At 34.5% G+C, this 12,599-nt stretch overlaps 1 protein-coding gene, 1 long non-coding RNA gene and 1 pseudogene across 4 annotated transcripts; 2 read left to right on the top strand and 1 right to left on the bottom strand.

Annotated features, from left to right (window-relative positions):
- Positions 1 to 1,379: 1,379 nt before the first annotated feature.
- On the top strand, positions 1,380 to 11,216 carry LOC124303670 (sperm-associated antigen 6-like). 3 transcript variants are annotated; one of them, XM_046761176.1, is made up of 10 exons: positions 1,380 to 1,438; positions 1,511 to 1,773; positions 1,861 to 2,071; positions 2,161 to 2,339; positions 2,430 to 2,603; positions 2,670 to 2,822; positions 2,905 to 3,054; positions 3,124 to 3,282; positions 9,496 to 9,641; positions 10,534 to 11,216. In XM_046761176.1, exons 1-10 carry the CDS (start codon positions 1,414 to 1,416, stop codon positions 10,685 to 10,687), a joined length of 1,614 nt encoding a protein of 537 aa, XP_046617132.1. In that variant the 5' UTR covers positions 1,380 to 1,413; the 3' UTR covers positions 10,688 to 11,216. The 3 variants fall into 3 exon arrangements, with proteins under 3 accessions (XP_046617132.1, XP_046617131.1, XP_046617133.1); XM_046761175.1 differs by having other exon boundaries at positions 2,406 to 2,603; XM_046761177.1 differs by lacking the exon at positions 3,124 to 3,282 and having other exon boundaries at positions 2,406 to 2,603.
- LOC124303673 (uncharacterized) lies at positions 8,167 to 9,518 on the bottom strand. Its single transcript, XR_006907955.1, has 2 exons — positions 8,589 to 9,518; positions 8,167 to 8,346 (listed from the first exon to the last, which is right to left on the bottom strand). It is a non-coding gene; the product is annotated as an uncharacterized LOC124303673 (long non-coding RNA).
- On the top strand, positions 11,158 to 12,448 carry LOC124303672 (uncharacterized; annotated as a pseudogene).
- The last annotated feature ends 151 nt before the right edge of the window (positions 12,449 to 12,599 follow it).

Below are 12,599 nucleotides of genomic sequence, written 5' to 3'. Positions count from 1 at the left end.
GAAAACTGTGTGGCAGTAAATATCAAGAATTAGGAAGCAAGTTAGAGCAATTAAGGAGCAATTATTTGCTACATGAAAGTCTTTGGAAATACGCGAAACACCCAGCGGTTCCCGGTATATAAATACATTATGCAACAAGAGAATAGGCGACTTTTATTCCTGTCTTGCATACAGGAATTTATTTCCAATTTAACTCTGGCCACATTATCGGCTTGAAAAATGAGATTCGATTTTGCAATATCGTGTTATAAAATTCCGAATAGTGATTATTGATGGCAAATTGAATAGTGAAAAATGCATAGTAGCATACGGATGTCGGTTGGCGCGAGCGGGTCGGGTGTAGCGGGTCAAGCAGGGGAGGGGGCTTCCCCCTATCTAGAATAAATACTTTGAATGTGCACTATCCAACGTTACGACGTTCAGTTACAATAAAAGTAATAAAATAGTTGTAAAACTTGTCGGGACAATTTTGACCTGCAGTTATTATAGTTATTTTAAGAAATGTATGATCCAAAATATTTAAATAAACCGGTAAAGGTATTTTGTGTATAACAAATCATAATAATTTTTTCTATTATGTGTGAGTGTCATGATTTTGTTAATCTAAAGACTATAAGATTATTGAAAGTTTGTAATAACACAGAAAGAAATAGTTCAAAATTGAAAAAGAAGAGAGATAAGCTGTAGAAAAATTGACAAACTAATTTACAGGATAAAAGTATAAGAGGGAATTATATGCTCCTTTCGTCCCGTTTTTCAGGTAAGCGATTTGAATGACGAAAGTTAACATTTCGGTTTAGTCGGGAATAAATGCAATTTTTTTCAATTTTCTCGAAAATCATATGGGAGCAAATTACAAAAGTTAGAGAGCAATCAAGAGCAATTAAGGAGTAATTATTTTGCGTTAAATTTTTGAGACATTCGACGGCCGCAGGCCAACTTCACATAGGTTCTGAAATCTTTCTTCGTGTCAGAAGCACTGATGTCGGTGGGTGCAGCTAAATTTCATTGTATTACAAAGATACATATGGTCAGGGCCGTAGCAACCTCACAGATTACAATCGTTAATCAAAAGAAAGCAAGTGGTAAACGTATAAAAAAACATAATTACACTCGTCAATGTCCCTTTACTTCTGAAAGTCGCATATCTTTGCAACATCATGCCTAATATATTTTTTTCTGGTATCTGAAGCTCAAGACAGAGCTTGAGGTATCAATAGTTTTTGACACAGTATTGAACGCGATCGTCTTTCCGCAAAGCGGTAAAATCTTGGCCACATTCAAACGGTGGACACAGAAATTGACGCGACGTGACATCCTAACTTTTCGCAGTTCCTATACCAAGCATCATTCACAAAGAATATCCGCATCTGGTGGAAAATATATCTAGTAGGAGGCAAATACGCCTGGAACATGACCGCACGAGTGATTTTACAAGGTTTAGTGAGCTGAATATTGAATATCAATCTTCTTTATTTGCACACGAGTAATCTCACAAGGTTCCCTACAGTTTTCGACCAGTATCAAAAGGCACGCGTCAGCTTTGTTCAGACTGTGGCGGATTTAGCTTCGAGACCCCAAAACGTCGATTGTTTGGAAAATGCCGGCGTATTAGATTTGTTACGCCCGTTGCTTTCCGACGTTGTACCGTCGATCCAGCAAACAGCAGCTATTGCATTGGGCAGATTGGCCAACCACGATGATAGAGTAGCACAAGCAGTTATTAGGCGAGACATCATGCCACAGCTACTTAGGAACATTGATAAACAAAATGTAAGCATAATTCATTAAGCCATACTTCTTTGGCTTTGCGTACATTTTTTACTGCTCAGAACTAAAGGAGAAACTTGCCTTAGATAGAAATTTTTCAAAAAAGCTGCACTGTTCGTCTTACGAGCCGTAGCTAAACACTCCCCAGAAATGGCATCTGTGATCGTTCACGGAGGAGGACTCGAGGCAATGGTCATCTGTCTGGAAGACTTCGATCTAGGAGTTAAAGAGGCAGCTGCATGGGCTCTGGGATATGTGGCACGGCACAACAAAAGCTTAGCTCAGGCTGCTATCGATACTGGTAGTTGATATTGAATTATCGTGAGAAATTATTGAGCAAAGTTAACAGGTGTGACTCATTGTACATCCTTATTCTAATTCAACAATCAGGTGCTGTTCCACTTCTTGTTCTATGTTTACAAGAGCCTGAACTATGTCTGAAACAAATTAGTGCGTCTGCCCTCTGCGATATAAGCAAACATTCTGAAGATCTTGCTCAAATTGTCGTTGACGCTGGAGCTGTACCTTTTTTGGCAAAAGCTATTTCTAATCCTGATCCTAAACTGAAGGTTAGCTCATGAATTGACCAAACAAACAAGTATCGCAAACGTAAATTGAGATGATTATTATTTTAGATTAACATCTATTATCTTCTTCAGAGGCAAGTATTATCTGCTCTAAGCAGTATCGCTAAGCATTCTGTTGAATTGGCTGAGATTATTGTCGAGGCCGAAGTATTCCCAGATGTTTTAGTCCACATGGCACACCCTGACGATAATGTCGATAGAGCTGCGGCCAATCTTACCAGAGATGTGTGTAAACATACTCTGGAGGTGAGAGTAGGATAAATCATGTACCTTAGTTTCTATGTGAATTGACATCTGCAATTCATTCTTTAGCTGGCACAGCTAATTGTCAACACTGGGGGTATTGGTGCGCTTGTCGAACTCGTCGGCACATCCAAATCAGATTCCAGATTACCCGCAATCATGGCACTGGGCTACATTGCTGGACATTCGGATCAGTTGGCAATAGCAGTTATTGGGTCCAAAGTAATTTGTTATAGGGTTGCAAAAACCTTCGATCTACTTCAGTTTTTTAGGTGTACCTAAATTTTCAGAATCTAAATTACAGGGTGTTGTCCAACTGGCTATAGTACTTCAAGAAGAAACTGAGGATCACATTTTATCTATAACAGTTTGGGCCCTCGGTCAAATTGGGAAACATACTCCGGAACATGCCAAGGCTTTGGCCGTCGCTGATGTGTTTCGCAAGTTATTAGAGGTAGGTGGTTCAATGAAACTGCGTGAATGATGTTCGACCAAGCCTATCAGATTTTATTACGTATCACAGCTGTACATGGCACCTAGAAGTTCGGAGGATCTAAAAGCCAAGTGCAAAGGGACAATGAAACAAGTCTTGCAGAAATGCATGCACATTGAAGCTTTGGAGCCGCTTCTGTGCGACGCACCTCCCGAAATCCTAAAGTACATTATCGGCCAGTTCAGTAAAGTGAGTTCTGCAAATTTTTTGTTGGTAATTAACAGAAGGCTTGAGTGCAATAAAGTAGGGATGAAAGGGCTTGGTAATGGAATGAAAGACCTTGGTATGGATTTTAACAATGTAATATATTAAAGGTCATATCAATGGCTTCCTGTTTTGACATTTATATAATAATTTATAAATAATAAGTAGCTATAATACGGTATACAAAGTTCAACATGTAATCTGTTCCTACATTGCCAGATTTTTTATTTTTTATGATTATAGTGAATGATTCGTCTATAATTTTTTTGTAATATAGCGAGGAATGTTTTCCTCTTCAATAATACAGAATTCAAAATTTTATGTATATTCATATCACTTTATACTTGATCAATGCCTCAATCAGGTTCTTCTTCTGTTTTTGTTTATTTATATTTAAAAAATAATATGAAATCGTTGTTAGTTTTTTTCTTTGAAAAATTTTTATCCGAGAGAAGCAGGTATAATGTATTATTATATCTAAATTTATGGTCTGTTATAAAAATCTGGTATCTTAGTAAAAATTGGTCAAGCAGTCCTGTAAGGCAAATGTATATAACTGTGTTTTTTTTCTTCTCATAATTTCGCTAATAGAAATTACCAAGTTATAACGTTTCCTAATAATGATCTACAGTGATTACAATGCTGAGTATATGTTACAATTATTTATAGAAAAGGAAACCTCTGAAGGTCTTCCACGTATAATGCCAAATAAATTTGTCCCTGTGAGTTTTTCGACCGCTAGTATTTTCTTGAATACGGAAACGCTCCATTTATGTAGTCTCAATTTGTATTGTTTCATAGTTGCATCGTTTGGCATTGGTCTAATTCCTGCATTTACCGTGATCGAGGACATTTTCATGTATGAGTTGAAATATCTCCGCTTCCTTTGTGTTAGAAATCGAATCTAATATAAGTTTGGAAGATGACAATTTTTTTTTATTCCGAAAATGTCATTTATAATTCACATTTATTAAATCAAGTTTTCTAACAGTGTTCCACCAATGGGAAAATAGAGCGAACTGAGAAAACATACTTTATTAAATGCAAAGTGATTGAACTTGTTATCTTAAACTTTTGACGTACATACAGTGTTATCGCGTCAATTACATCTTCACATAAGAATATTGACAGATAAGGCATTGCGTTTGATATTCACTCAATCATTTTCTAACTCTATACAGTACAAACCTTAATTTCTAATTTCAAGATTACAAACTACATCATTATTCTATGTAGCTGAGTTTTAAAATTTTAATAAGTTTGTATCAAGCTCGTAGTTCGTAGAAAAAAATGACTTACTGTTTTAGCAGTTTGTTTGAAAAGTAGCGTACCTATATATTATATATATGTTTCAGTTTTATAGACATTATTTTTACCTACATTTCTTATTATACAAGTCCTCTCGGTTTTCTGTTGTTATTTTTTCATTAATCTATTAGGATCATTAAATGCAATGGTATACATACGCACTTGATAACTTTCATGAAAAAAAATGGGGTCTAGTGATTGTTAGAGATTGAAAACTGCGTCTAGATATTGTTTATCTTTTCTCTTGATGCAGCTGTAGCAAATGGTCGAGCTTACGAATTTTAAATATAAATACTTTCTAAATGACTTACTCCGGTTTGTCTCATCATGAAGTTGCGTTCACCTTAGATGAGATGTATTTGCATAGTTAGTCTACTCGGTTTAAAAAATTCTCATGAGAAGTGCATGATGCACAGTAAGTGCATCAATATAGATTTTAAGTGAAAAATGAAAAAATCGGAGCTAACAACTACAGATGAAAGTATAAAAATATGGGCAAAGTAAAACACGAAATTCAAATGCAAATGTAATCGTGATCTATTCAACGGGGTATTGTAAAGCCAAACTGACGATTTTAACTCAAAGAGTGACGATGACAAATACCTGGGCCAGAGCATGCATTCTGTCCAGGTAAGCCTGAAAATAATAAAGTAATATGAAATTAGTTGCAAGTAAAACATAAAAAATCAAATCAGTGAGTTAGGAACCAACACTATTCAATGCATACGAATTCAATCATATGACTGAATTAAAATGACTTGAAAGGAGAGCAGAGTTGATGTTATAATAAGCTAAATTAAAATCACATGTTGTTCGTTGGCCATTTACAGTACAATGTATAATAAACTTCAAACTAACGTTATCTATTTTACACAATTCTTATGTAGGTTTTCCTCTGCGATTACTTGATTTTATTTTTTTATTTTTCTAGTTTTGTTTAGTTTCGTTTATCTACAAACCTATGGAGATGATATACAGCCTTTTATTTTAAATACAATTGAAAGGAGTCACAACGGCAGCTACGGCAGTCAATGCATATAGTCTTTGGCTTTGTGTCAATAGGACGGTGATTTTTTTAGAACTCATTGATTGATTCTTTTGCTACACGTATCATTGTTACAATACTGTTTTTTTACAAATTCGTAGTTATGTATTTGAATAAGTGGCGACATTACAGACTTATGTTACTTTCACTTGAACTGATTGAATAGTAGCTTTGTATTTTGCAAGGTATATGCGTCGTATACTTGATAAATAAGGATTTCAACTGTAACTACGGCTAACAATACTCAATGAAAAAATATCAGGGCTGAAGCTTGAACAACTATGGATATACCAGAAGGGGGAACATTGAAAAACATGACTTTTGTTCCTATGGCTCATAATTACCTTGCTCACATATGTATAGTAAATGTGCATAGTATTATAGTCATGTTATTGTTGTTAAATATAGCGTGTGTAGTTAAATTTTATTTCTCTTCTTAGTATAGACGTTATTATTATTGCCAAGACATAGAATGCGTCCAATACATAATTGTCTATATTCGTGATGAGAAGCCTAAAATAGTCGTCATTGTGATTATTTTCGAGCCGTATATTTTTCTGGCGCCTAGCCAACTGCATGTACTGCTGATTCATTTTATTCCATACACATTCCGCTTCACATTTATGGCATATTTCAGTATAAATATAGGCATCGCTTTCTGCCTCTGTAAATTATAGTCGTAGATGATATACTTATGCTGAAAACTCATTGTATATTTACTTTGGCGTTTATAAACTATAAAAATGCTGGCTGCGAAAACAAGCTGTACTCTTTATACGCTTTGTTCTTTACCTACTAATTGTTATTAATCATTTGTGTAGAAAATTGAAATCTGGGTTCCCTGGGTTCTCAATTGAAAAAAAAAAAATTGACAAAATGTATATAATAGATATTTATTCATCGAGTGTCAAATTGATCTGTCAACATTGTCGTTACTGAATTATGAATTTTGAGAGATAGGTAATCGTAGGTATGGCTATATGTGCTCCATTATTTAGGTCTGAGGTGATAAAAAAAACTCTGCGCTTAGTGCCCTTAGAGTAGCAAACTTCTATCTAATCCAAACGTATCATGTATGATAGTACAGGGTGCTCTGTCATTGAATACTTGAAGTAATTGTCATGACGCATTTTTGTTTTTGGAGACAGCATTTTCACACAGAAATGTTAGGACCCTGGAGCGAATTTGCCATTTAACCTTTATTTAATATTTCTATATATTCGTGAAAACAGATAATCAACTGCCATAACATAATGTATACTAATTTCGATATTTCTTCATAGTATTTCGTCTTATTCATCAGCTTCGTCGTTCGCCTTAATGCTAGCGTATGTATTAATGTTTCTATTTACCCTTAGCATCTTCAAAAAGCTGCCCAATACCAAAATCGTTTTTCTGTGCCTTCTGAAAATTCCAGAATACAAAGCCTCTCGTACATCCCTTCTGTCGCTTACATCTGAGTCTATACTAGATACCGAAACTACCGATGGCTTTGCTGTTACAGGTTGATGGCCATGAGCCTCTCCAACATTGACGATTACTCGATGCTGATTATTTATCATTTTTGAAATTATGTCTTCAAATCTCTGTGTACCTTTCAGGAGTATTTTGGACCCGCAAAATTTACTTTTCAAGATTTAAAGACGTGTGGATGCTATTTCGATGCTTCATGCAATGTTACACATTTGAGTATATATATATACATATATGTGTATACTGTTACAATTAATAACTCCGTCTCACTGTAGCTTGTATTTATTACTTGAGGTCAATTCCAAGCTAATATAATTCCACTGGCTTGTTGTTTGACCTCACTCTAATTTTTTACTTGGAAACTTTTAATGGTTCTTGATTTTGTTTTTGATTCCTTTAGTTTAATGTGACTCTCTGCCATTTAGTGTTCATGTTATTTTTCACTCGTCACTCATTCAGTATCTGCGATGTTTTACTGTCTTTCCTAGCACGCTATCGGTACTTTTATACCTGGATACTATCCAAGAGAACGGTCTGATCATAAGCACTGCTTCTTCGTAGGAGGAGTATTTAAATACTTAAACCTCGTTTGCGTCAATTTACCTTATTTTAATTTCAGTTTGCTTATTACTCTGTCGACTATATCTTATCTCAGAATCAACATTGAATTATTTTCAGGCACGTAACTGGGAGTTGTGTTTACAATGTTTATCTGACCTTCTGCGAACATATATTCTTGACGAAAAATATGTTTCTGACGAATTGTCAACAAGAAAATTTGAATTAATAGTGATTGATTATTAGTTCGCACAAATGCTGACTTTTTAGATTATTTTCCAGCTTTGAAATCCTTCCGGATCTTTTTTGTTTCGTGACTGCTTGTATTAGAGTCAATTTTTAATGGCAAATCCATCACTTCATTCGCCTTGCATGTTAAATTATTTTAAGATATTCACAAATTTGTATCAATTGCAAAATCCACGTACAACGGCCACTATTAAAATTGATTAGAAATCACATAAGTCACATTAATGTTTTTACCGTTAACTCTTACAGCTCGATAAATTATTCTTCATTATTTGGATTTTTTTTCAATTTGACGTGCTGCTTGACGCACTTTCTGTGAAATTAATGAAGTTTCAATGTAAGAGGAGGATATATCCATCTGTTGTTACCAGAGCCGCTGAATCTCTCGACCTCCAAGCTTATACTGAGTGCTGCAACTGAAATGAAAATGAAAGAAAATAAGTCAATCGGCTATTTTTTCATGAAGATATATTTAGATCCTTGGTAAACAGTATGAACCAGGCTAAATTCTCGTGCTTGCCAAAATTCTGTATGTCAACAAGCTAGCGTGAAAACATTTCCGTCCTAAAGTTTATTTTAATAAAGTTATTTTAGTACATAGGGTGCGAGAGAGGAAATTAATATATATATTTTTTTAATCCTATGTAAATATACTTACTTACATATTTGTCCGTGCATATGCATACCAAACATATATGTATGCGAATGTGGAAATGCCTGAACATAGCGAGAGTGAAAAACTATGTGGACAAAGTGCAAGAGCGAGAAAAAAAAATTAAAGTAACTTTTAAACTATGCCATGGCATGTTTAGATAGATGTTTACCTGGTAATGATTCTATCTGTATCCACGTTACATAAATATCTTGGCGCAAAAAAGCAAATTGAAACATTCAATTTGTAATCTGGACAAGCAATGTTACATACGAGGTGTAAGAACTCAGACTGACTATTGACCAGGCTTCGGAAGCCTTATTATCGTTTTCACGTTGTAATGTAACTTATATGATTGTTATTAATGAGCCAATTATATAAACCTCTGTCATACAAGCTCACAATCAATGATTTCTCATACTTCGATCACTAAACATGTATATACATTGAAATACTTATGCGATACATGCTGTGCTTTGGACTCACAACATACGTATTTGTTGTCCACATATTTACATGCGTACGTGACTGATACATAAGAATTTAAAACAATTTAGGGTACTTGGCCACTCAATGGAACTCTATTGATTTATGAACTTGTTTTCTCTGCGCTGCTGATGTATGCTATGAAATCTATTAACTCTAATAAAAACTGAAAAGTATAAATAAGTACAGGCTCAACGGAACCACTGGTAGAAATTCTACTTCGCATATATTTTTATTTAGATTTAGACTGTAAAAATTGTTTTCCTAGCAAATCCTGTAAGAAATTAGCTATTTATATAATCCACCGGCTATGACATTCTTTCATTTAAGAATAGTTATGAGATTCTTGTCGTAACTTGACTATAATGTTGAACATATTTATGTTTTCATAAATCAAACATGTTAAGAAATGAATTTATAATTATAGATTCTACCTAATGATGCTAGAGCTCGTCGTATGTTTGTTACCACTGGAGGGTTGAAAAAAGTGCAGGAAATACAAGCTGAACCTGGTTCAATGCTACTAGAATTCATAACTATCATTAACTGCTGTTTCCCTGAGGAAATCGTGAGGTTTGTAAAGCTACTAATTACATTGCAAGGAATCCATACTGTATGAATGAGTAATCTGGATTTTGTAACCAATTTAAATCGTCAGTTGAAACTTAGATTGTCCTGAAAAACAAATTAAGTGACGTGAAAATAACAATTAATCAAGTGAAAATGGCTAAACATCTAGAAGAAAACACCAGTTGCTTGTCACATTTTAGTACGAAGTGAAACCACTCACATTTAGTTGAAAAGTCATGCTGATTGTCAAGCAGAGATATGAATATCAATCAACTGAATACTTTGATATATTTTTCATTGGTTCCTCATGAGTTCTTGTTATTTAGATTGAGCAGTTGATATGCAGTACTGGGAGTAACCACCATATTTGTTGGGTGTTTGGTGTGTGCCAGAACCGTATATAAGTATTCAATGGATCAATATGCCTATATCTCTGTGTTGGATATATGTATATTCTCACCTGTAGGCTCACCTACCCACTGTAAATTGTACATGACTTCAGTACTGTTTCCTAATAGCAGCAAACTGAAACGTATGCACTTACAACCAAATGTGGAATTGCAATGTATAGTAAAATATTTACCCGTCATTCAACATTCAAATACCATGAAAGAAAAATATTGTTTCACCACTTCAAGCTATTTCAATGAAATGATGAACTGAGGTACACATTAACAAATAATTGATCGCCAAGCGATTCTTTATGTTATGGCTGCTCTCTGGTTTTACCTTCTGCTTACAGTTATTATATACAGGAAAATATTTCCCTCAAATGTTACATAGTTATTCTATCACTTTGCATCTGTTCTGACATTGCTCGATAAATTTGCTGTTTGGGATTCACAAATGGAGGGAAGTACACATTTCATTCTGAAGCTGGTTTTTATTATTCCAGATATTATTCGCCGGGATATCCAGACACGCTGTTAGAAGCGGTCGAACAATACCAACCGAAATGTCCATCAGTTTTTACAATGGACCAGAAGATGTCCGATGAATTTTCTAACTCCAGTATGTCATTGCTTCATTACAATGAGGAACGCGGCTAAAAATTAGTGTAACAAGAAAATTTTAATGTACAACTCTTTTTTTTTGCAATAGTATAGAAAAATTCACATCCCAAATCAGCTGTGTCCCGACAACTGGGAATGCTAAATGTATAAATTCTGTACGTTTGAACCATCATTATTTGTTTATTTGTATTTGTCAAACAAATGAGCATCATGTGCTCTTTTGGAAAGAAAATTACCGACAGGCTGTGAATTCGTAGGTACTATAGATTTAAAAAATCGTTATTTTTATATGGTCGTCTTCATTATGGGAGTAATACTGTGCCAATTGAGAAATATACTGGAACGCCTGAATTATATTGTACGACACGAACACAGTCGGAGGTGGCTGGAAAAACAACACCTACTCTACAAATATTGGGTCAAATCAAACAGCTGAATAACATTACTTGTGTCACTTAGGAAATATGTATATTTGGATGCGAATTTTTGTAATTGTACCAAACTAAAATGGAGTTTTTTGGAATAACATTCTCTGGCTATGGTAATTATATTACGGATGTCATGAGAAAAGGTACTACTTTTACGCCGATTCATCGCAATTTAGATTCAGACTCCCCTGTTCAGCTTGTATGAGAAAAATAAACGTGATTACGTTTCAGATTACGTAGAACCGACAAAAGTTCCTAATGCTAAGGATATTTTGGAAGAACGGCTGAGGTTCAATTCTCGACTGAGTTTCAGTGAGATTTACAATAAGCTGGACCCAATTTTGGGTATTGGGAATGGCTTTTCATATGGCAGCCACCAGCGCTTAAGACTTCAAATTCGAAAGGGGTTAACGAAACTTGTAGGGCCAACTGATATGTATAGAGTACCAGCGACTACTGGCCAGGATTGGGGATTTTGGCAAAATGATCAGCTTCTTAAAGATGCGGGTTGGACAAGAATAAGTGCGAACTATAAAATGAGGTCTAGCGAACTGGCAAAATATGCACCTGTGTTGTGACATTGATGCGCTATTCATGTTTAATTAAACTGAGCTTGGTGAAATAATATTTTGTCTAATGTTGAGTTAAATTTTATTTTAAATTCGTACTTTTTTTGCTTTGTAATAATTTTTTTTTCTTTCCATTTAGTGGTTAAATCTGCATATTCTGTTTATGCAGAAGATAAAGAAAATTTCGATGCCATTTTTTTTGTTCCAAAGTGTTTTATTGTAACTAATAATCGAAAGAGCGATTAGTTTGCTAAATAATGAATGGCGCGATGTTTGCACACATTTTACACAGTGAAACTTGTCCAATGCATAGATTCATTATATCATTGTTTCACAAAGTCGAGTAAAGTACATAGAGAGGATCTCTTGAAATGGATCCTTGAGTGAAATCATTTTGAATATCCAGTGAAGTTAACTTTGAAATACCCTCGAGGTATTTACGTTTACGGTATTGTGAGCAGAAAATTTTCGTAAAATTGAGACAAGTGAGCTATAGTATTATATGTGTCGATAATTTATCTATGACGAAATCACTAGCACACGAATGCAGTTTGGCTCATTTCCAGGAGGAAAAGTAAATTGGCAAAAAATTAGTTAATAATACAGTTAAATACGTTTTAATTATGAAAATATGCTTATGAATTCGTTATTACATAGTTATAACATTTTTCGTATTTACAATTTACTTTGTCGTCTTTGGCAAGGGTCCAGAGTATCATTTAAGGCTTCTTATTTTTTTTTCTTTTCAGTTTCTATACAGTTATATCTATATACCAAAATGTTACTTTGAACCAGCGCCACTTTGCGTAAAAAAATACTTTTTCAGTACCTGCAAAAGTATTTCTCAAACAATTCCAACCCCCGTCAATACTACGAGAAAGTTTCTAAGTCGTTTTCTTCGATATACCTCATGTGGTCAGGTTCTCTTCCCCTTTTTAAAGTTCTAATTAT

The sequence above is a fragment of the Neodiprion virginianus genome, chromosome 4, assembly GCF_021901495.1.
Source record: "Neodiprion virginianus isolate iyNeoVirg1 chromosome 4, iyNeoVirg1.1, whole genome shotgun sequence".
Lineage (NCBI taxonomy): Eukaryota > Metazoa > Arthropoda > Insecta > Hymenoptera > Diprionidae > Neodiprion > Neodiprion virginianus.
This window is presented reverse-complemented; position numbering and strand designations above follow the sequence as displayed.

Coding starts and splice junctions, on each gene's coding strand:
- LOC124303670 (XM_046761175.1), top strand. CDS start 1,414: ATGACCGCACGAGTGATTTTACAAG. Junction 3,055..3,123: donor TGTTTCGCAAGTTATTAGAG/GTAGGTGGTTCA, acceptor TACGTATCACAG/CTGTACATGGCACCTAGAAG. Junction 9,642..10,533: donor TTCCCTGAGGAAATCGTGAG/GTTTGTAAAGCT, acceptor TTATTATTCCAG/ATATTATTCGCCGGGATATC.